The following is a 22,152-nucleotide window of genomic DNA, read 5'->3' as shown; positions in this document are numbered from 1 at the left end:
TTTTGTGCTTTTTATGTATCAGTTTAAAAGTCCTCTGCTACTCTCAACATGAATGCAAAGGAAATAAAGAAACAACGAGAAAAGCACAATTGCATCAGTTATATGAAGGATTCAAACATCAGATCTTAGACATGTATTGGGGGCGTTTTTGACTGGTAATATGGTTGTTTGATTAAATTACATGTCTGTGCAACTACCACAATATCTGATGCTTTAATTTAAAAACTAATATCAGTTGCCTGATGTTACTTATTGTTAGTAAGTTTATTAACATGTCAGTGACGAGGGACTGTAAACTTCATATTCTCTACATAAATGACCGGTGAAGATTTTAGGACAAAAACTTCCAGCAAATGTCCTTCTATATCACTTTATTGCCATGAGAGAGAACACAACATTAAGAAACACACACAATGACAACAGACACTTTAACTGTCAGCATCTCTCCATTAAACAGCCAAACCTCGTATGAAAAAGCATAACAGATTTTTGACACGTGACTGTGAAGTAAATTGTTTAGGTAAAAAGTAAAGGAGGGGGAAACATCGGTCTCCATATTAAGATGCAAAACCAGTATCTGGCCACTAGATGGATCCATCATCACAGACATGCAGGAGTCGATGAAATGAAGCTTCCCCAGATGAAATATCAATTAATGGAAACACTATAGGGTAAAAAAAAAAAAAAAAGCTAATTAATAGATACCACCTCAGTTTATCACTGACATTAAGACACTTACAAAATGTGATCATTTGCATAAATTTCTGAAATGAAATCCGATAATTAAATGAAGGCAGGTTCAAAGTTCATGATTAATTTTGACATATTATCATTATTATTATTATGACATATTAGAAAGGTTTTTACAAAGGGAATTATGGATATCTCTTTTTTTAATCACACAATAAATCAGAAAATATTGTCATCAACTGTAATAAATCAATTTCACTATGTCCTCTTGATATTATGAACAAACCCCTCTGTAAAAACTTTCTGAATATACAAGAAGGGTTTGGTATATTTGGTCTTGGCTGGATTTCTGGCTCATAAATTAGGATTTTTTATGTTTTATTTGTTTGTTTGTTTTTGAGAGAGAGAAAACAGTCTTTAAAGATATACACTGTTAAATTCTGTCAGGTGACCAGGTTAAAAAATATGTGGTTATCAACATAAAATCTCCCCAGTTGATAACTTAGATTAAGACTTTTTTTAAAATGATAACTTTTATTAAATTTTTGCTTAAACATGCAAATGAGGCATTATCAAATCTAACTTTAAATGATGCAAATAGATAAAGTCTAGTTTTAAAAAGTTTTCTACACTAGTCCGTTGTTATGGAAGCAAATTAGACCAAAATCTCAAACTTGATTAGTGCATGAAAAACAATGTTTTGGCCAGAAAATCAATTTATTGTACAAACTGAAGACAGCAAATCATTTAGCTTCCAGTCAATAGTGAAGGAATTCAGTTTAGGTCTGACCTGACAATATATTTCATATCTGTCATTCCTTTACCACGTTTCAGCTGTTCATACTCTTACGAAAGGTTTTCTTCTCATTCATACTGCATATCTGAAACTCCATTCAAATCTTATAATGTTTCATAAGGTTCTTTTAAATCCCATTTATACAAATGAGACCTTTTTTTTCTTTTCCAACAATTCATATTAATTCAGCTGCATACAAAACTATTAAAGCCAGCAGTTCAGTTTGGTGTCACATTTTCAAGAAGCTTTAAAATATTCAATATCTTTCATTCAACTTTTAAAGCCAGGAATGCAGTTCAGTGTCAGCTTTTCAACAGCCAGCATTCACACTCAGTTTCTTCAGAAATGGCTTTCTCCACTTAACAAATACGTGTCTTGTTTTATTGTGTTTTTTTTCCTACTTGTATATTTTATCTTTACTTATTTATTTTTCTCAAATGGAAATTGTAAAATATAAATACATCTAATATTAAAAATATAAATAAAGAATCAATATCTGCCTTTTCAGGAATATTGTGCTGTCTTTTAAAACCTTATAAACAGTGCCTCGTGGTTTCCGGTGGTACAAATTACAACAAAAAGTGTTCAGGCACTTTTGGTGTTTATGCTCTTTTGAGTTTATCTTAGAAAAGTGAAAAGTCAGCTGCACAAGTTAGAGGAAACTTGCTTGCAATGCAGTTTGTCTCTATGGATATAAGCATATTACAGTAATTAAAAACTAAAAGAAATCATGGGTTCATTAAATGACACCTGAGATTTCACAAGATTTTCATTAAGGACCAAACATACACACACTCGAAAAATCCCAGATGTGAGATTGCAGGTATATTACTGTGTACCATAGGAAATATAAAATCCATTTAGAGCCACAGGGCAACTTAAAACTTATTATTGGCTGCAGCAGACTGAGTCTCTGTGGAGATATAAAAAATAAAGACTATAAGATATAATCAAACCTGCTCTAAATTAACCACTGAGTGCTGCAAACACATCGTGAAAAAATCAGTGGTCAGTGGTGTCCCGGACTGAGACCTGCCTGGTGGGTGGGAGGGGAACACAATAACACAAACAGACTAAACAATCCAGGGAGTCATGGACCAGCAACTCCCATGAGGCAACATGTTTTTGCCAGTGGAGTCTGGTGGCTTTGAAGAGAGCGATATAGAGAGACGATAGTCCCTCCCCTTCCGGTGGACCACCATGATGCCTTACGCTGGAAAAAATATGAATGGCCGTCAGTGGCAAGAGAAGATTTTTAGATCCAGTTTGACTTGTGCCACAAATTACAAGTTGTTCAAGTATCAGACTGTTAATGTATGTAATTAAAAAGAAGTAATCTAAGTTACATTATGATGTTTTCCCTCTAAATGCTACGATGCCTGCATGTTTTCGTACAAGGATGTAGTCACAAGACCAGCAGCTCTTACTTGTTCTTTAAACCAGGAGTCGCTGGATAAAACGCTTCAGATAAGATGAAGTTGAGGTGGGGTAAGGTGACGGCCATATTGGTGTTGATGATGTTAACTGTGCGAGACAAAGGTTGTAGTTCACTGAGCGCTTTCACATAAGACTAAACTGAACTACAACAAACCTACCACAAACTGCATTCTTGACTTGTAAAATTATCTTTTAATTTGACAAACATTATATCTGTAATCTATGACACAATTCAAACAGGAACAAAAAATTGTTTGTCTGTCACCACTGACTAACGTTGATGTTTTTTCCAACAGCAGGTCCCACTGAGCACACTGGAAGGGGGCGGGACCTTACCTTTCTATAATGGATGTTTCTGGCTCAACAAAAAGGTCTATCTCCGTAGGGATCCTTCCCATAATGTTGTTAGAAATGCTTGAATAACAATCTGGCAAAACAGGCGCTTTTAGTTGGCAAAATTTGAGCTCAAGGATTATGTCGTAACCGCAGCCTGTTTCATGGTCGATGGCTGAGGCGATCCACTAAACCAATCCCAAAACTTTTTGTACTTGCTTCTCATTTAGACCCCAAAATATGTAAAAAACCAACTTAGGCTGTCCTCGTTTTTAACTTTTCCACCTGGAGTAGTAGCTAACTTAATAACTAGCTAACAGTACTGTTAACAGTAGCTAACTGTAGTTAGCTGAAGACCACCGCTGAGAGCAGAAGACAGACCAACAGAAGTTCAGATGAACCTCAGCAGACGCTGTCGTCTCCTCTGGACTGTTTATTATTGATTTTAAAGTTTTCAACAGAAGAAACTCACTGTTATTCCTCATCATCCAACAGTTCATGTTTGATAGTTTAGTACTTTTCAGTCCTTTTCTACCTGTAGTGGTAGCTAAATAACTAGCTAATGGTAGTGTTAGCTAGCAGTAGGTAAGGGTAGTGCTTTTTTAATTGTTTTTACACAATGGATGATGGATACACCAGAGACTATGTCTGCAATCTTAACCCACTCTCTTTCTTTTATCTCCCGAATTAGCGTGGCTATAAATTTCCCAAAACATCTTTGAATTTTGAAGTTTTGTGCCCATTGTTGTTTTTGCTCCATTTTCATTGTGTTTTACTGAGAAAAAACAAGAGTTAAAAAGTTGTTAGCTCAATAAGATGAGAAAAGTAGTGTCGGTTGCTAAGTAACAGACATAAAAGTTGATAAGCGATGTTTGACTGAGTATTTAGCATTTCCTAGCCTGAGATATAGGATGAAGCTAAGATGCAAATTGGGGAAAATCTTATAATTAATATTAAATCTTTTTTTTTTTATATATGACGTTAAGGCTTAAAATGGAAATTTTCTCTAATTTGGCCCCAAGTTTACAAATACTGAAACTGATTTGAAAGGTATCAGGATGAAGTAAAGCCTTCATTTCTGAAATTCACACTAGAGTATATGCTATGGGTCAGACCACTGAGCAGGATATATGGGGGGGACAGAAACAAAACCTTAAAAAACTGTTGTATTTGTGTGTGATTTTTTTTTTTTTTTTTTAATGGGATGGTCTTATTGATTTTACATACTTTTAATTGGGCTTCATTATTTATTGAGATTTTTTTTTTTTCTTTTTTTTTTTTATGGTAGGGACACATCCTGTTTTTCAGAAGTTGGGGGCGGGACTTGTCCCCTCCGCCCTCGCTCTGATCTGCGCCCGTGCCGATATTGGAGGTATTTCTGGTTCGTGTTCCGGAATGTGACGGAAAAAGCCGAAGACTGCCGGTGAGAGGAGCAGAGCGACCGGCAGAGGTTCAGATGGAGGAAACCTGCGCTCCTACAGCGGACTCTGACATCTCCTCTCTGCCGTGTGTTGTTGGAGGCGGACGGAAGGTTTTTCTTGGAGTTTTTAACTGAAGAAACTCGCTGTGATTTTTTTTTCTCATCGTCCGACGCTTCGTGTTTGTCGCTTTGGTCCTTTTCAGTTGTGAAAGTGTGAAACTTATCAGCGGATCATGGGGTGAAGCTGACCTGTGAGGAGGAGGAGGAGGAGGATGCTGATCCGGTGATGACAGAGTGTCGTGACCAAACTTACAGGTGAGTCTCATAAAACACACAATACCCGAACATGTTCTTATGATCACCCCAAAAACTGTTTATAAAGAGACTTTTACCTCACATAAAGTTCCTCTGTTTCATGTTCACTTCATATGAACGTGTTCCAGTCGTTGTTGTTGTTGAGGTGGATGTTTCCACCGCTGTGATTTCAAGCCGCAGCGCTTCCTTGTGCTGAATTATAGATCAACTTTATTTCTGTATGTGCAGCCTGCAGCTCCCCTGAGAGCTCAGCATGGGCCCGACATGTAATTATAGACATACAGAGAGTCACACTGTCCCACGGTTATTTACTGTCCTATCACTCTTATTTAGTGCTTCTGCAAAATAAAAAAAAAGGGAAATAATAATAAGATGCTCCTAGTTTACCAGTACAGATAATATTGTGGGTCTAAATTGACTGATATCAAATTTTCAATTTCATGGTCATAGCAAAAATTCTCAATATGTACTATATTTTCTTTATTTTACATTATGTATGATGTATCTTGAAGCACATTGAGTTCACACTTGTTGTATGAAATGTGCTATATAAATAAAGTTGACTTGACTTATGAAATCACAGTCCAGACATGATTCAGACAGCCTGAATGTCTTTCCAAATGTAAAAATAACTCTCATAAAGTTTGTTAAAAGTTAGTAGTTCATTCTTGACCTTTGTGAACAGTGTATATAACAAAATAATTTAAATATCTGTGGTGCACTTAGTTCCTAATGAATGAAGAACATGGGATGTGGCTGAAAACTCTGGAAGATTAGGTTATTTAGTTACATAAAGCTGATTCATTTCCATTCATTTTCTCTCAACAGAAGACTAAATTTGTCTAAAATATCAAAGTGTCAAATAACAAATCAAATAACAATAACAAATAACATAATATGAGCATTTTATATATCAAAAGCACCAAAGGTATTTAAAATGTTCTTATTCAAGACCTCAGTTCAGTTCAGTCTTTATTCTCCTGCCTGAAATTTGTCAAGACTGTGTTCAGTGACTTTTTGTACCAGCACAACGTAACTCTGGATTTTTTTTTTCTATTTGCTGTGGTATCAAAAGAGGTATTGAGTATAATTTTTTGTATCAAAGTTTAAAATTCTGGTATTGTGACAACCCTAAAGTCACCTAAAACATTCTTATTAAATGTCTGACATATTTATAAAAGGTTTTGTAATGTTTACATCTGCTGATGATCTTCTTCTCATTCATTGGTGCACATTGTGTTGTTTTCAGAGAAAAAGCTGAGTAAGAGAAAACTGACTGTACACTACCTGCTCAGCAGCAAAGAGCAGACAGACACAGTTAGAGACCAGCTGGTGAACATAGTGGAGCATAAAGCAGCTAAAGAGACAGATATGTCCCTGAAGAGCTGATGGAGACCAAAAACTGAGCTTAAAGAGGGTAAATATTGGATGTAGATTCATCACAAACACAACAAATGAATCATCATGTTGCTCCGTAACTGCTGGATGTGTAAATAAGCAACTGTTTGATTACAAAATCACCATATCAGCTTCAAAGGTGATAATATGTATTGTTATTGCAGGTTTAAGTTAAACCACACTATAATACCACATTATATACAGCAAACTCTCCTTTGTGTCCTGCAGGAAGAATTTTACTTCAAGTATCAGAGTGTAGGACTTAGTGACAACTATAGTAAGTTTGCAGATTGAACTTCACCCTCCCCTTCCAAGCGTGCAGGAGAACGTGCAGCGTACATATACAGCGAAATTCATGCTCAAAGCAAAATGTGTTTCTAGAGCCAGCGTTCGGTTTGTCCGTTCTGGGCTACTGTAGAAACATGGCGGTGCAACATGGAAGTGGAAGAAGACCTGCTCCCTCTGCAGAAAAAAATAACTCATTGTAGGGCGACAAAAACACAATCAGTCTTATTTTCAGGTGATAATACACAAATGAAAACATATTTGTGAATATTATATTACATTTCTGGCTTATTCTTGCACATAAATACTCCTGGACCTTGAAGTAAAAGTACAAATGCATTCACAGAATGTGCAAATGTACATAAAATATAAAAATTAACAGTACAAGAGAATAACCCCATCAGAGTGTTATATTATTGGACTGTTATTATTCATTACTGTGTCGCAGGTTAAGGTGGAGCTGATTGTAACTAGTTTATATACTGTTGGGTCGTTCAGTCTATAAGATTGTATCATATTTTAGTTTGAATCAGCGAATCAGTGAATCATTGGTTTTATACATAAAATATTCAAATATTCAAAGAGATTAAAAAAAAAAAAAGAGCAGAATTTTCAGAGAAATAATTCCCAGCAGAATTCAAGTGTACAGCTGTGTATCATAGCCTGCAATTTATTTTAAAAAATGAATGATAAGTAATGAAACCAAATGGTTGTTTCAGTTCATGTAGCCTATATGAAAGGTTTCAAATCCAAATGTATATTAGCTTAGATGCCACTTGATGTATATTGACATCAAGCAGCTAGGAGCTTTCAGTGCATGGCTAACAAAATCGGGATGCATTCTGGGACATTAAGTGCATGGACACTTAACTTTGGTAATGCAGCACCTGGAGGAAGAGATTATGTAAACTATTACTCTTTTAGTGTGTAGCATGAAATGGAAACACTCAAATAAAGTACAACTATTGCAAAATTGCACTTAAATACACTACTTGAGTAAAATTACTTAGTTAATATTCACCAGCTGTATTTATAAATCCTAGCATGCATCCTACATGCACACCACCTCCATGAAGACAGATTTGTGCTGCCACAACTGTCAGCACTTCATGTGTCCATAAATCACTGAGCTGCAGAGAGAAAAATGTGATTAAATACGAGCAGGAAGAGCGTGAACGATTCAGAGGCAGATGAAGTCAGACCGCGCTGGTTAAAACACCATTAAGTCCATATTAGGTTCACAACTGTCTGTGATTCCTCAGGCCATTTCCTACACTCTGCAATTAGACACCACACATTACATTACAGCTACACTTTACCTGGAAGAAGGCAGGCACTTACTGCTGCCTCCAGATGGACGGATACCCTCAGTCCTGTCAGAGCGAGCAGCTGGGGATGTTTGGACGTTTACACCAGGAGGTATCACTCCGATCAGAAATAAACAAAACAAAAACGAACATGAAAATTATGATCCAGATATCACCTTCACTCCCTGAAACTTCACTTGTTGCTTAGCAATATAAAACCATTTGCCAACTGAACTAAACTGAATTATGTTTCCAGGCACCAATAATATACTGTAAAAAAAAAAAAAAAAAAAAAAAAAAACTATTTTAGGCAACACTGGAAACGTTTGAGGCCTTTGGGCAGAAAAACTCTACATGATGCGTTCAATCTTTGCACAGTTTTAGAGTTTAATGTGAACTTTATTATTTATTCATGTTGAGTGATTTCAGTGTAGTTTTATTGTGACAGTGTGTACACTGTGTGGGTGTTTGTACGGAGAGTACAGTAGATGAGCATGCGTGGGAGTGAGTTGCTGTTTTGGCTGCATCTACTGTATGTGTGTGCTTCTTTTTTTTTTCTCTTACTTGATCACATAGAAACAAGTTGCATCTATGGTTAATAATGGTATGATTATGTACATCAGAGGTTTTCAGATTGTGAAATAGACGACCCAGTTACTTAGTTTCACTCAATTCCTGGATGTCTTTCTGATTTTAAAATAAAAAAATATAGTTATCTTATCCCATACACACCCAACAATTCAACCAATAATATTGTTGTTTAACATAAAGTCAGACTTCACCAAATATATAAAAAAGTTCTTGCGTTTATTAGTTTTTGACTCCGGGAAAGTGGGAAAACCGGTAAAATTGACCAGTGTTAACATTTGCTATCAGATGTAGGGCTGCAACTAACTGTTATTTTCATTATCGATTAATCTGTTGGTTATTTTCCTGATTGATTGAGTTTGTTGTCTGGTCCATAAAATGTCAGATAATGGTAAAAAATGTTGGCCAAATGTTTCCCAAAGCTCAAGGTAACGTCGTCGAATAGATGCAATAAATAAGAATTCAAGGTACAATACAGACTACAGTAAATCCAGGAGCCTACCACAATAGAAGCAGTAAGAACACTGCAGAGTAGAAAATACAATATGAAATACACAATAAGTACCTAATAAAGTGACCAAGTTACCAGTGCAGATACAGATACATTTTTTAAAAAATGACAGCAAACAAACAAACAGACTTAACTAGGTTTTCCAACAGTTATGAACTTTTATTTTCAGATTTTTGTGGTTGCTTAAAGCTATAATATGGATCATTTTTGCTTTAAAATCGTAATAATATGTTATATATTTTGTTGAGTTGTTTACTTCAGTTATCCTAAATGTTTTCAACAACGTTCAAACACAGAAATCTGCAATTTATTCAAGGAAACAGACAAAATATTCAAACGTGGACTCGTTCAATCTGCAGAGATCTAAAGTCCAGTAAAAGCTTTTTGGCTCTCAACCAATGAACACTGTGTTTTGTAGTTAACATTAAAATGTCCAGTACATCAAATTAGTGTCTGCTGGTCTCGTCCTAGAAGTGCATTTAGCAGAGTAGATGAAATTAGAGCCACTACTACATCACAAAGAGGAAGCTCAGAAAATAAAACGAAGGCTCCTCCTTGTCAGAAAGTCTTCGTGGAGGTTCTGGTGATTGCTGACTCAGCCTGAGATGAAGAAAGATGAAGAGGACGACGTCTGAGTCACATCAGAGACAGAATCCAGTCAGAAACTGTGTTCCAAACTAAACTGCAAGCTCAGTGTCAAATACTGAAAATCTGTAGTAAAAGGAGGAGGCTGATATGATTCTGTGTTTTTATACTTTAAACAAATTTGATGAAAGGTCCAAACCAACAGTGTGTTGACTGGTTTCTCCACCTCGTCTGTGGCCCTCAGTCCAAAGACTTTTGGCTCCAACTGAGACATAATTCTTCAAGAACAGCTCAGAAATATAAGTAAATTAAAAAAAAAAAAGGTTCAGCAATTTCCTAAAACAGCTGCTCATGTAGTTTTTAACAAACATTACTCAACACCAGCCCATTTTTATTCCCAAGTCGTCAAACATCGGACTGCTGGGAAAAAACACAAACAACAGAACAACACCATCCTCCTGCAAGGAGGGGAAACCAAGATACAATACAAAATCCCTCATGACCCAGGTCATAACTGTTTATAACTGTTTATTAAGTCATATTTTGTCACATGTAATTTATAATATGATATTAGGTTGTAACCGTTAATTATTGTCCCAATGGAGTGACCTCGATCAGTTAGAAAAGTTATTTATTAGCATTAACTCGACCTGGACGATGTAGCCGAAGTACCTATCATGATAGTGAAGTTTGAGATCAGTCGATATGATAAGTTATTGATCGTGTAGGATGTAACTAACGACATGTTTTGTACTCAAAAGGATGGAAGCAACTGAGGTGATAAATGAGTGAATGTCGCAATATGTTTGATCAAATACCTCAATATTACAACAGTAATGTAGGGATGACTATTGGTGCTTTCACAAAATGTTAAACCAATGAGATTTCTTCTATAAATAATCATCAGTAATGTGGATATAATGACTAACTAGGCGAAGGCAAATAATAGAACAGCTAGAACAGTCTAGTAAGTTCAGAAAATTACTTCATTTTACTATAATGCCACCTTTAAAACCAGGAAAAGTAGCATTAACCCTCATAACAAGTCAGGTGATGCTTAATTTTAGAGAATGCAGCATTACAACCTAAAATCTCATAAACACACCAAAGACTTTTCCTAAAATATAAACCGAGTGGGTTTAGTAGTAGAAGTAGAGTTACCTTTCACGTTTGTTCAGGTAGGCTACAGGGAAACAAAAAGAGGTGGGACCCAAATACAGACAGCAGGAGCAGAGCTGAAGCAGTTCAATGAATTTAGTCCCAGAAGTGTAAAATTCTTACAGGGTGGTGAGGCAGGTAAAGGTTAAGTCCAGATGAAAGCTGTCCAATCAGGCAAACAGATCTGTAAAGGTCAAGGCAATATACAAAGTACAAAAAAAAAAACGAAAAAACAGGCCAAGGTCCAAGGAAACAAGGCAGAGATCCAAAAACACTGAGAAGTGAACACTAACAAAGGCTGGAACGCTTCACACGAAGGACAAGGACGAACCGGTGACAAAGAGAGGGACGCACACTGTTAAAAGACGGTTAATGACAGACAGGTGAAACCAATCAGCAATCAGGGAAACACAAAAAGACAGGAAGTAAAGCAAACCAAGACACATGAGGCTCTTTCAACATAAAACAGGAAATATTCTGATACCAGTACTGGAAAATGCCTCAGATTTTATTGACCCTGATATAGGACCCTCGTCATCCTGTGTAACTTTTTTCTGCCAGGATGGTGAAGTCATGTTTTATGGCGTTCACTCTCCAGGACAAACATCCATACAGGGTTGGAAAATAAAAATAAAAGTATTTTTTTAACACACTGGTATGTAATTTAATGTAATTTTGAGTTCTTGTAACATGTTATTTTGATGTACTGCCATGTTCCTGTAAAGCACTTTGAGCCGCCTTCTGTCTGAATGATGCTGTATTAATAAACTTGTCTTGCGTTTCATTTGCTCTGACAGACACAGACTTGCTGTTGTGAATTAGTCTGGTGATGTCAGGGTAGGAAATAACGAAACTAGAACCCAAAACCATGATATATACCTAAAACAAAACTGCAACAGCTTCGATGTTCACCGTGTGTGAAAAAGTCTTTTTGTCAGCATCTCATACAGACGCTGAAGTTGTGCATCAGAGTTGTGTCAAAATAAATGACAGTTTCATGGTCATGAAAGAAGAGAGAGATTTGTTTTCACAGCCAGCACAGCAGAAACAGGGCTTTATTTTCATACTCGATTAATCAGTGGATAATTTTATTGATTAATTGATTAATAGTTGCCTAAAAATGTCAGAAAATGGTGAAAAAAGGTTGATCAGTTTTTCTGATGACGTCCTCAAATGTCTTGTTTTGGCCACAACCAAAAGATATTCAGTTTACTGTCAAAGAAAAGCAAAGAGACGCTCTAAGCGGTTTATTGATTATCAAAATAGCTGGCAATTAATTTAATAATCGATTAATAATCGATCAGTTGTTGTGGCTCTACACAGAAACATCAGGTCAACAGCAGCATTTTCAAATGTGTGGCTCATTGATTGATGTGTTATGGACAACGATGGAGCTTTATGGCACAGAGGCTTTATTTGTCCATTTTCATACACAACATCTCCAGAAAAAGATTTTCAAAATATTGATATTTTGACATTTGTGTTCGTGACATGTTTGTGTCAAACTGTTGTATCAAATAAATGTCTGATATGACACAAAGTTGAAACGAACCACAGTTTCAGTGTTACTCACACTGTGGTGATGGTTTACAGTGTCTGTCCTGTAACTGAATCAGCATGAGGAGGATTAAATGTCCTCAGAACGTCCATCAATAAATACTCACTGAAATTTAAATATGAATTTCCCTCGTTGTGTTTCCCTGCACAGTGTTTCCTCGCTGAGGTAAAGTGGAGGGACACGAAAATAAAGTCAGAATTTCCTCCTGAAATGACTGTAACTTTGGAGGAAAAATGGATTGTAGCCTCATATAAACTTCATATTAACTTTGAAATATATTTTGACACAGAGGACCACCGGTTGTTTTGAATCTTCTCAGTTCTAAATACGGACATTTTCAGCTCGTACTCTCACAGTTTCCCAGAATCCAAAGCGGCGTCTTCAAACTGCTTCATTTGTGCAACCAGCAGCTGAAAACCCGATCTAATGTTCTGATGGATCAATCATTAATCCATTAATCATTGCAGCCTAATTTAGACTGAAGTTTTAAAAAGCAGAAACTTCTTTCACATGAATGTCTGTCAGTTAAAAAGTAACTAATAATTCAAGTATTTTTTTTGAAGAATACGTTACAGTTTTACTTAAGTATTTACTTGTAACTGAGTAATATTTTAGTCATGTAAGAGTACTTGTACTACAGATTTTCAGGATTCTGTCTGCCGCTGGTTTTAAGTTAAACTAAAACTTAAATGTCCAAAAACAAATGATCACTCCTTAAAATGTGAAACGATCTATTTTTTGCTTTGTCTGTGTTGCTTCTGTTTCTATATTCGTCTCTGCTGCGTCTCCGCTGCTGAAGGTAACCATGGTGAAGGAGAGTCTGCCCAGCTGGGTCCACCAGGACTCTGACGAGGGTCTCGTCCACGTCAACGTCGGCGGTCTGAAGAGGAGCCTCTGTTCCAGCACGCTGAAGAAATTCCCCGACACCAGACTGGGAAAACTGCTGGCGTGTGATTCAGAGGAAGATATTCTGCAGGTTAGCTCCACTGGTTGCGAGGAGGAACTTTCTCCCTTCTTTAATTTTTAAAAACTCATAATGTCCACCTTTCCTTCGCCCTCCTTCTCCTCCTGCTCTTCCTCCTTCCTGTAGGTGTGTGATGACTATGACGTGCAGGAGAAGGAGTTTTATTTTGATAGGAATCCCGGCCTCTTCCCTTATGTCCTCCACTTTTACCAAACCGGCAAACTTCACATCATGGAGGAGCTGTGTGTCTTCTCCTTCAGGTCTGTCCGTCTCATGTTTAACATCCATTCACCGGCAAACTAGTGACCACATTATCCCCAGACTGCCTGGAAAAATCACAGAATTTTGATAGTTGTTGAGTGATGAGGAAACTTTCTTGTGGCCTCTTGTAAATTCAGCATTAAATGCAAAACATTAAGATGTTTCTTTTCTTTTTCTTTTTCTTGTTTCATGTAGCTACTCCATGATCATTTTTAACCGATTTCACCATTTACACTGAATTTATGAAAGAACTGGTGGTAAACAACAAATTTTAAAAATACAGTAGACAGTAACCAACGTGGGTTATTTCCTTTTCACCCTTGGACAAAGTTGGTGAGCTCTGAAAAACTTCTAATTTATTTGGGCCTTCTTGTAAATGTGTTAAATATTATACATTTTAATGTATAAGTTAGGTTATTTCAAGTTATTTCTCTCTTTGTGTAAAAAACATTGCATCCTGCTGTTGGGCCACCGGTTAAAAACAACAAAGCACTTGGTCTTTGCAAACAGAAATGATGTAGCTGTGTGATGGAGCAGTACACAGAGCGGTCAAGGGGTCGGTCAGGTGATTTAACAAAATGGACAAGACAGATTTACCTTCTCAGCACCAACTTTACCGTCAGATGGTGTTTTTATTGACTGACTTCTTTATAGAGAATGGTGGGATTGTCATACTGTCGTATTCACTTTTAATTTCATAATTTAAAGCCCTGTTAAACTGCATCTGTTGAGAAAATGAACTTTATTTGACTTCTGTTCCCGACACAGTCAGGAGATCGAGTACTGGGGCATCAACGAGTTCTTCCTGGACAGTTGCTGCAGTTACCGTTACCACGACCGCAAGCTGGAGAGCAGCCGGCACCGCAGCTGGGACGACGAGAGCGACGTCAGCAGCATCGACACATCGATGGACGAGATCTCTGACCTGAACAGGTGAGAGGCCGTGGAAGTCTGTGGGATTGTCAGTAACCGTGCAGTCCCACTCACATCACTCCACTCCTCTGTCTTTGTGCGAAGAGTTAACCCCTCGTCTTCCTCCGCCCACACAGAGACATGCAGCGTTTCCAGGAGGTGCGTTATGGGAACATCAGGAAGTGTCTGTGGCTGACGCTGGAGAACCCCGGATACTCCATCCCCAGCAAGCTCTTCAGTCTGGTCTCCATCGGCGTGGTGCTCACATCCATCGCCACCATGTGCATCAACAGCATCCCAGAGTATCAGGTTGGTACAGACAGAGGTGGACAGATACACACCGGTGGAAGTTAGTTATTATACAACTCCAATTTCTAAAAACGTGTTTAAAATGTAAATAAAAACAGTATGCAGTGATTTGCAAAAAGCCTGAGCTCATCTGAGATGGAAAAGTGTGCTGTGGTCTGACGAGTCCACGTTTCAGATGGTTGAGGTGCAACAGTGACGATATGTGACAGGCAGCGGAGACCAAGTAGACAAAAAGGGTTAATATCCAGCCTTGATGTTAAATAATTGAAGAGTTTTATCATGCGGTGCTGGTGGCAGAGTAATATGTGAGGAGATTTGTCCCTGGTGGGACAGCAGGACGAAACAGTCTCATATATTAAAGTTGTCTCCCTCTGGTCAGCCGGAGCTGCAGGGCGGCGCAGACATTCGAAGGCCTGATGCAGGACATGGCAGGGGTCCTGTGTGATGCAGTGGGCTTTCAGGAGCGTTTGTGCTGTAAGATCAGAGATCAGACGGGGTTGGTCTGTGATTTTAGAGCAGGTTTTCAGCTCTGGAGGTGTTTCTTGTTTTGGATTGTGATTGAGAGCACAGCTGCTGCAGTTTGCTTCAAAAATCAAACAGCTTCTCTGAGTCTCATCTGAACACATGATACATGTTTTGAGATTCACTATGATCATCTTTATTAATGTACAACAACCATAAATCTGCTTAGAAAACTTAAAACTGCTCACAGTTTATTCAGCATGCTTTTAATGGTGTCAAATTACCAAACTGAGGTGGGATGATGGAGGAGCACAGCTGTCTTGATTTTGTTTAAAGGGAAAATTTGTCACTTTCCATGTGGATGTCCAGTCAGTGTTGGTGTTAAATGTCGTCATTTGAATCAATAAATTCTTTATTTCTCAGTAAATCTACATCCAGTGATGTCACAGTGATGTCACTGGTGTTAAGGAAGAACTACAGGATATTTCAGTTTGTATTCCAGGGTGCAATCCTAATGTTCCCATAAAGCCTTCAGGTATTCAGGAAATTAAAGGATAAGCAGAATAACAAGTGAACTGAACAAACTGTGCAGCATCATGAACCTCTTTAAATTTGACCCCAGGTCTACAGTCTTGATGTCTGACCACATTATTGATTTCATTGTAAAATAAAAATAAAAATAAGCTGAAAATCCTGAAATTATGAGAGTGTGTTCGTTCAGTCTGATTACAGTTCACTCATCCCAGACGTTTCAATGTCAGCTGTGAGGAGAGTTTATGAATATCAAGCAGGATAAAAACCAAATGTGTGACTGAAAACAGCTGCAGACGTGCTCGCTAACTTTCTCTTGTCTCTCAGACCTTTGACAGCGAGGGGAAGCCGCTGGAGGACGCGACCATGCAGGCTCTGGAGGTGTTCTGCACCTGCTGGTTCACCTTCGAGGTGAGCAGAGAAGCACGGTGTGGAGTGAATGTACTGCTGACGCGTGCAAAGATTTCAGTAAACACAGATGGAAACGGACTGCTGAGTATTTTCTCTGTGTTCGAGGTGGTGACGCGGCTGCTGCTCGCACCAAACAGGAAGAAGTTCTTCCATCATCCTCTGAACATCATCGACATGGTGTCTGTGGCTCCGATCTACATCATCCTGGTCTTTGACCTGACTCTGGGATCAGAGTCTGAACTGGGAGACCTGGGACGACTCATACAGGTTTTTTTTTTTCTACCAGGGTGGACGTGTGTGATGACCATGACAGGTTATCTGTTCATTTTCTCTGCCTGAGCTCCACTGATGCAGACAGGGCTGCGTGTCGTTTGAAATCAGACCGATGACGGTGGTGTCATCTGCAAACATAATTAAATTAAATGATAAGAGTTTTCTTTATGTCAGGGCTGCAGTCATGTGTGTCCAGTGTGAACATATACATATTTTTGAGCCTGCTAAGACTTTATTTTGATAGGACAGCTGAAGTTAGGGCTTGAAGGAGGAGAGAGTGTTGGGATGACATGCAGCAAAGAGCTGCAGGCTTGAACTGAAGCCACGGCTGCTGCAGACCGACAGCCTCAACGCACAGGAAGCACAATCTGTCCCTGTCACCAGAGTTACCGCTGTGTCGTCAAAGTTACCTTCTTTTTTTATGTTTTTATGAGAAAGATGGAAGGAAATGCACCTTTCTCTGTCTCTTACTCTTCATCATTTCCCTCACCTCTCTGTGTGTTTGTCTCAGGTGTTCAGGTTGATGAGGATCTTCAGAGTTTTGAAGTTGGCCCGACACTCGACAGGACTGCGGTCACTCGGCGCGACTCTCCGGGTGAGTCAGGACTCCCTCTGCTGCTCCCACATGTTTCTTTTATAGTTTCTGTAACCTCTGACTTCCAGACTCGAGGCAGAAACACACTGACATTAACCAACCGAAGGAAACTCTCAGGAAAATGAAAATAATATGATTATTTTTCATTTTCTTTGTGACATTTTGTGTTGACCTTTGTGTAGACGCAGCAGATGGATTGTGAGCAGATGTAGATCTGAAGGTCTGAGCTCTGTAACACATTTAAGGGTGGAAAACTATTATTACAGTTTCTTGGAAGAAATTATTTAGTTATTCATATGTATACACATATATGACTGTTTGCTGTTAGTTCAGTCAGACATTTTGTGGTTTGACGTGTGAAGAGTTTCAGTTGCAGCAGCAGATTCTGTGCAGCTCCTGCAGGATTTCATCACGTTCTCCTCCTGCAGGATTTCATCCCGTTCTCCTCCTGCAGGATTTCATCACGTTCTCCTCCTGCAGGATTTCATCCCGTTCTCCTCCTGCAGGATTTCATCCCGTTCTCCTCCTGCAGGATTTCATCATGTTCTCCTCCTGCATGATTTCATCACGTTCTCGTCCTGCAGGATTTCATCACGTTCTCCTCCTGCAGGATTTCATCACGTTCTCCTCCCTCGACATGAGAAGTAAATAATGTGAGAGCAGAGCAGCAGGTCGTGTTACAGTCTCATCTGTCATAACAGAGCGTTATCAGAGGATCACACGTCATTACGCAGGAGTTGTAAAGTAAATAGATAAATCATTGTCTTAAATAATTTGTTTTAAACTTTTTTAAAAAGAGGCTGATTTACTGGATTTAGGAGAAGATTGCAGCGGCCACTTTAGTAAAAGCTCCTGATTCGTGAGTGAAATGCTGAGAGGTTTTTAGTTTCTGCCCTGAATAACAACTAATGTAAAAGCCTAAACACAAGACATTAGTTTAAATTTGATCTAAAGTACCTCTGGACACAGTGACGGAGGTTTGAATCACGACTGATGTCCACACAATGATAAAGCTTTAACATCAGACTTTAAAATATGAATATTTAAAAGAATGAGGTTCATTCAGTCATAGATTTACTTAAATGTTGGTTGTAGACAGAGGAGCTCTCTCTCTGCACTGATAAAACAACATCTGTACAGATAAAGCATCAGGATCAGAAAGACTTTATTGATCTGTGGGGGGGGGGGGGGGTGGGCAGAGATGAGCTCATGTTACAGTTGCCCCTAATGAAGACTAAAAATATATATTAACTATGGAGAAATAAATGAAAATGATGTTAGAGTATGAACATCACAGGGCTGCAGCTAATAGTTGTTTTCGTCGTTGGTTAATCTCAATTATTCAACTATTTTCTCAATTAATCGATTCGTTGTTTGATCAGAAAATACTGATCAGTGTTTCTCTAAGTCCAAGATGACGTTCTGAAATGTCTTGTTTTGTCCTCAATCCAAAAATATTCAGTTTACTGTCAGACAGGAGTAAAGAAATATTCACATTTCTGCAAGCTTTTTTCTTTAAACAAATTACTTAAATTGATAAATCAATTATCAAAATAGTTTGGTGATTAGTTTTATAGTTAGCAACGAATTGATTAATAGTTGCAAAATATTAATGTAAAAATAATAATACAACAAAAGTAAATAAAATTAGAAGTACGTAAAAATGTTCCATTATAGTTACAGTACTTTTTTGTATCTTATATTTGAATCACCTGATTTAAAAATAACTATATAACTATACTGTATGAATTATTTTTAATTCAGCAGTCTAAACAATATGTTGTAAATCTTTTATCTCTAAGTGGAATTTTATAAAGGCCGTATAAAAATATGGAAATTTATTGTTTTTGTTTTACCTTTAAAAGGAAAAAATAAAGTAACAAATAAAGTAAAATTATCTGAAATATTTAGCGTTAAACATCGTGGCATTAATGGAATTATCAAGTCATTTTACTTTTAGGAGAGACTGAACTGAATGTTCTTCTTCTCTGGTGTCTTTAGAGAGTCTCTGGAGGGAGGCTGGATAACAGGAGGAATTATTTCAAATCTTCTCTTCTCTTCTCTTCTCTTCTCTTCTCTTCTCTTCTCTTCTCTTCTCTTCTCTTCTCGTTTTAAAAGAAAGACAGGACAAAAAGAAAGAACATCCCAACATGATTTCTTAAAAAGATGATCTGTGCAGCAGGAAGGAACATGAAACGTGGTCTGACTTATATTTTTGTGCTGAGGTAAAGACGAGCCTCACTTGGTTTATGATAAACATGCAGAGGGATCAGAGGAATAAGACGGTGGATTTTAAAATGAGCGTTCTGGTCACCTGCTCTGTTCCTGACCTGTTCTAACGTGCTGCGTTCCTCCATCTTGTATCTGCAGCACAGTTACCGTGAGGTCGGGATCCTGCTGCTCTACCTGGCTGTCGGAGTGTCCGTCTTCTCTGGTATCGCTTACACCGCTGAATATGAGGAGGTAAAGTTTGACTGATGATACTTGACTGTCTGTTCCTTCACACTACACAGGGTTTCATGTAAATGTTTTATTTTAATTATTTTTAATTTGTCATGATGCCTGTTATTCTTATTTCAGCCAGTGAGGTTTTGTTAGACTCATAGTTTCCTGTCTGTTTCTAAAACACACATGACACATATATATTGATTTTGGTCGGTGTGAACGCAGAGGTTTTATTTGTCTGCAGCTAATCCTGCATTTAGCCTAAAAGTTTTTCACATTTATGATTGTGATCATTTCTGAAACACCTGGACCGGCCTGTTTTCCACCGACTGCTGACTCCTCGCTCCTCTGTCTGTCTGTCTCTGCTCCAGGATGTGGGTCTGGACACCATCCCGGCCTGCTGGTGGTGGGGGACGGTGAGCATGACCACGGTGGGCTACGGGGACGTGGTGCCCGTCACGGTGGCGGGGAAGCTGGCGGCCAGCGGCTGCATCCTGGGCGGCACCCTGGTGGTGGCGCTGCCCATCACCATCATCTTCAACAAGTTCTCCCACTTCTACCGGAGACAGAAAGCTCTGGAGGCGTCGGTGAGGAACAACAACCGCAGGAAGCTGAGGCTGAGCTGCGAGAAGGAGCCGGAGGAGGACGAGGAGGACGAGGAGGAGGGATCGGACGGGGACAGCCGGTGTCTGGACGATGATGACATCGATGACATCGAGGAGGACGATATAGATTACGAGGATGAAGGAGGTGTAATCAATTATAGCTACGTTGAACATCCGTCATTCACGTCTATACTGAAGAGGAAGGAGCTGCATCAGCTGTGAGGAGCAGCGACAGAGTTTCAGACTCAGATCTAAAGTTCAAATCACTTTAAAACCAGTGTGATTCAGACCAGATTCATATTTGATCATGAAACTTCTGATCTGAGGCCACAGACAGTGTGAACTGGACTCCATGATGAAGACTGTCATCAAAACACTTTGACTGAACAGTGAAGACAAGAACTCAAGAACGCAGCAGTTTGTATAAATGCTTCTGAAAATAAAAGTTCGAGGCTCCGCAGTGTAAATGTCTAACATCAGCGAGGTGGACGATGACCCTGAGTCTTCCATGACAGACTGTTCTGACATGATGTGCTGCAGTTTGTTCTCAGTCGTTCGTGCATGTCGGATGTTTCAGGTTTGATTTATTTCTGTGCTTAAAAAAACATGAATGTGAAGAATCACAGAGAGAAAACAAAAGGTCAAAGACTGAAGTGAAATAGCATGTACGCAAATGAAGTTAGCAGAATAAAAAAAGATGATGATGAAAAAACTGTGAAAAGTACTTTTTGTGGGGGAGGTAGAGAGAAGAGAGATTTAATGATAACAGCAGTAAATTTTCTGCTGCACTGACCTGCTGCAAGTTTCATGTCTGTTACACTTCAGAAGACATTTATCATCATCAGGTGTCGCCTCAAATTTCCTGCATGAATGCATGCGACAAAAAGATTAAAGCTCCATTTATGCTCTACATCAGACACACAGTTTGTGGATACGGACCAAATGGAGCAGAACCTGTGGTAGACGTTTGGGCAGCGTAGCCAACAGTTCAAACAAGACACGACCACAGCACATGAAGAAGAGGTGTTGAAACGCCTAAAGTATTGGAAATGATGTTTGTTGTCAAGTAGTTATTGAAAAGAATTCTCCATCCACATGTTGTAATGTATTTAATGTCCGCACAGATCACGGCTTTCTACAACGCTGCCTCCATTTTTTTCTTTTTCTGAAGAGGTTCATCATTACAGCCTCCTCCTGCGTCACCGTGTTTGTTGTTGTCAGAAACTTTTGATTCTACTTCTTCTTCTTCTGGGTAATTTTTCACCCTGGGCAGCGCCCTCTAGTGGAAGCATTGCTTAACATTCATGCCAACGTAAAGGATGCTGACTGTGGACAGTGACGGTTACATGGTTTGAAACGTTCGTATCAAATGTTGGACATGAAGGGAGTTTAAATGAGCCTTAAGGGGCCGTTCAGGTGTTGCATCTAAAAATGGCAGCGGTGGCGAACCTGCTGTTGGGCCACATTTACAATCTTGCTAAAACGGAAAAGTTTTTCCTTTGCCTTTTTAAAAAGTTCTCAGTTCAGATGACAGTGTTGTGATTACGCTGTAGTATGGATGCCCGGCCAGTACAAAATGCATTTGTGCACAAATACTTTCCTCTAATGGATAAAGGTGAATATAATTATCTGCTCTTCCTTTCAAATGGATGTTGTTTAGTCCTGGGACTGAAATGGTGAAGCAGCTCCTGCAGAGCTGATCGGTTGATTCTCGTCACATGACCAGTGGCATCCATGTTGCTTTTCAGAAAAGTTGAGATTTTTCCAAATCTTTCAGCCACAGACATACAAAACATCTGCAACATCTGGACAGCAAGAGTCCACAGCAGGAGAGTTTCCAGACTTTTTTGACTGACTTTATGCAGGAGCTGCATGAAGTGTGTGCATGTTCGCATATGTGCACAGTCACACACACACTCACATGCCATTTTATCAAACATTACAGTTTCTTAGAATTTCTTACATTCCTGTTTTTACTGTAAAAAAAAAATAAAATAATTAGT

The 22,152-nt window shown here is 38.6% G+C and overlaps 1 protein-coding gene across 1 annotated transcript; it reads left to right on the top strand.

Moving 5' to 3' along the window:
- The first annotated feature begins 4,632 nt into the window (after positions 1–4,632).
- Positions 4,633–20,489, top strand: LOC146332280 (delayed-rectifier potassium channel regulatory subunit KCNS2). Its single transcript, XM_084745973.1, has 10 exons — positions 4,633–4,991; positions 13,181–13,357; positions 13,472–13,605; positions 14,375–14,539; positions 14,656–14,827; positions 16,148–16,231; positions 16,337–16,498; positions 17,016–17,099; positions 19,470–19,562; positions 19,916–20,489. Exons 2-10 carry the CDS (start codon positions 13,187–13,189, stop codon positions 20,369–20,371), a joined length of 1,521 nt encoding a protein of 506 aa, XP_084602099.1. The 5' UTR covers positions 4,633–4,991; positions 13,181–13,186; the 3' UTR covers positions 20,372–20,489.
- The last annotated feature ends 1,663 nt before the right edge of the window (positions 20,490–22,152 follow it).

This window comes from Lutjanus erythropterus, chromosome 2, assembly GCF_056507025.1.
Source record: "Lutjanus erythropterus isolate fLutEry1 chromosome 2, fLutEry1.hap2, whole genome shotgun sequence".
In the NCBI taxonomy this organism is placed as follows: domain Eukaryota; kingdom Metazoa; phylum Chordata; class Actinopteri; order Lutjaniformes; family Lutjanidae; genus Lutjanus; species Lutjanus erythropterus.
This window is presented reverse-complemented; position numbering and strand designations above follow the sequence as displayed.

Coding starts and splice junctions, on each gene's coding strand:
- LOC146332280 (XM_084745973.1), top strand. CDS start 13,187: ATGGTGAAGGAGAGTCTGCCCAGCTGGGTCCACCAGGACTCTGACGAG. Junction 13,606..14,374: donor CTGTGTGTCTTCTCCTTCAG/GTCTGTCCGTCT, acceptor TTCCCGACACAG/TCAGGAGATCGAGTACTGGG. Junction 19,563..19,915: donor ACACCGCTGAATATGAGGAG/GTAAAGTTTGAC, acceptor TCTCTGCTCCAG/GATGTGGGTCTGGACACCAT.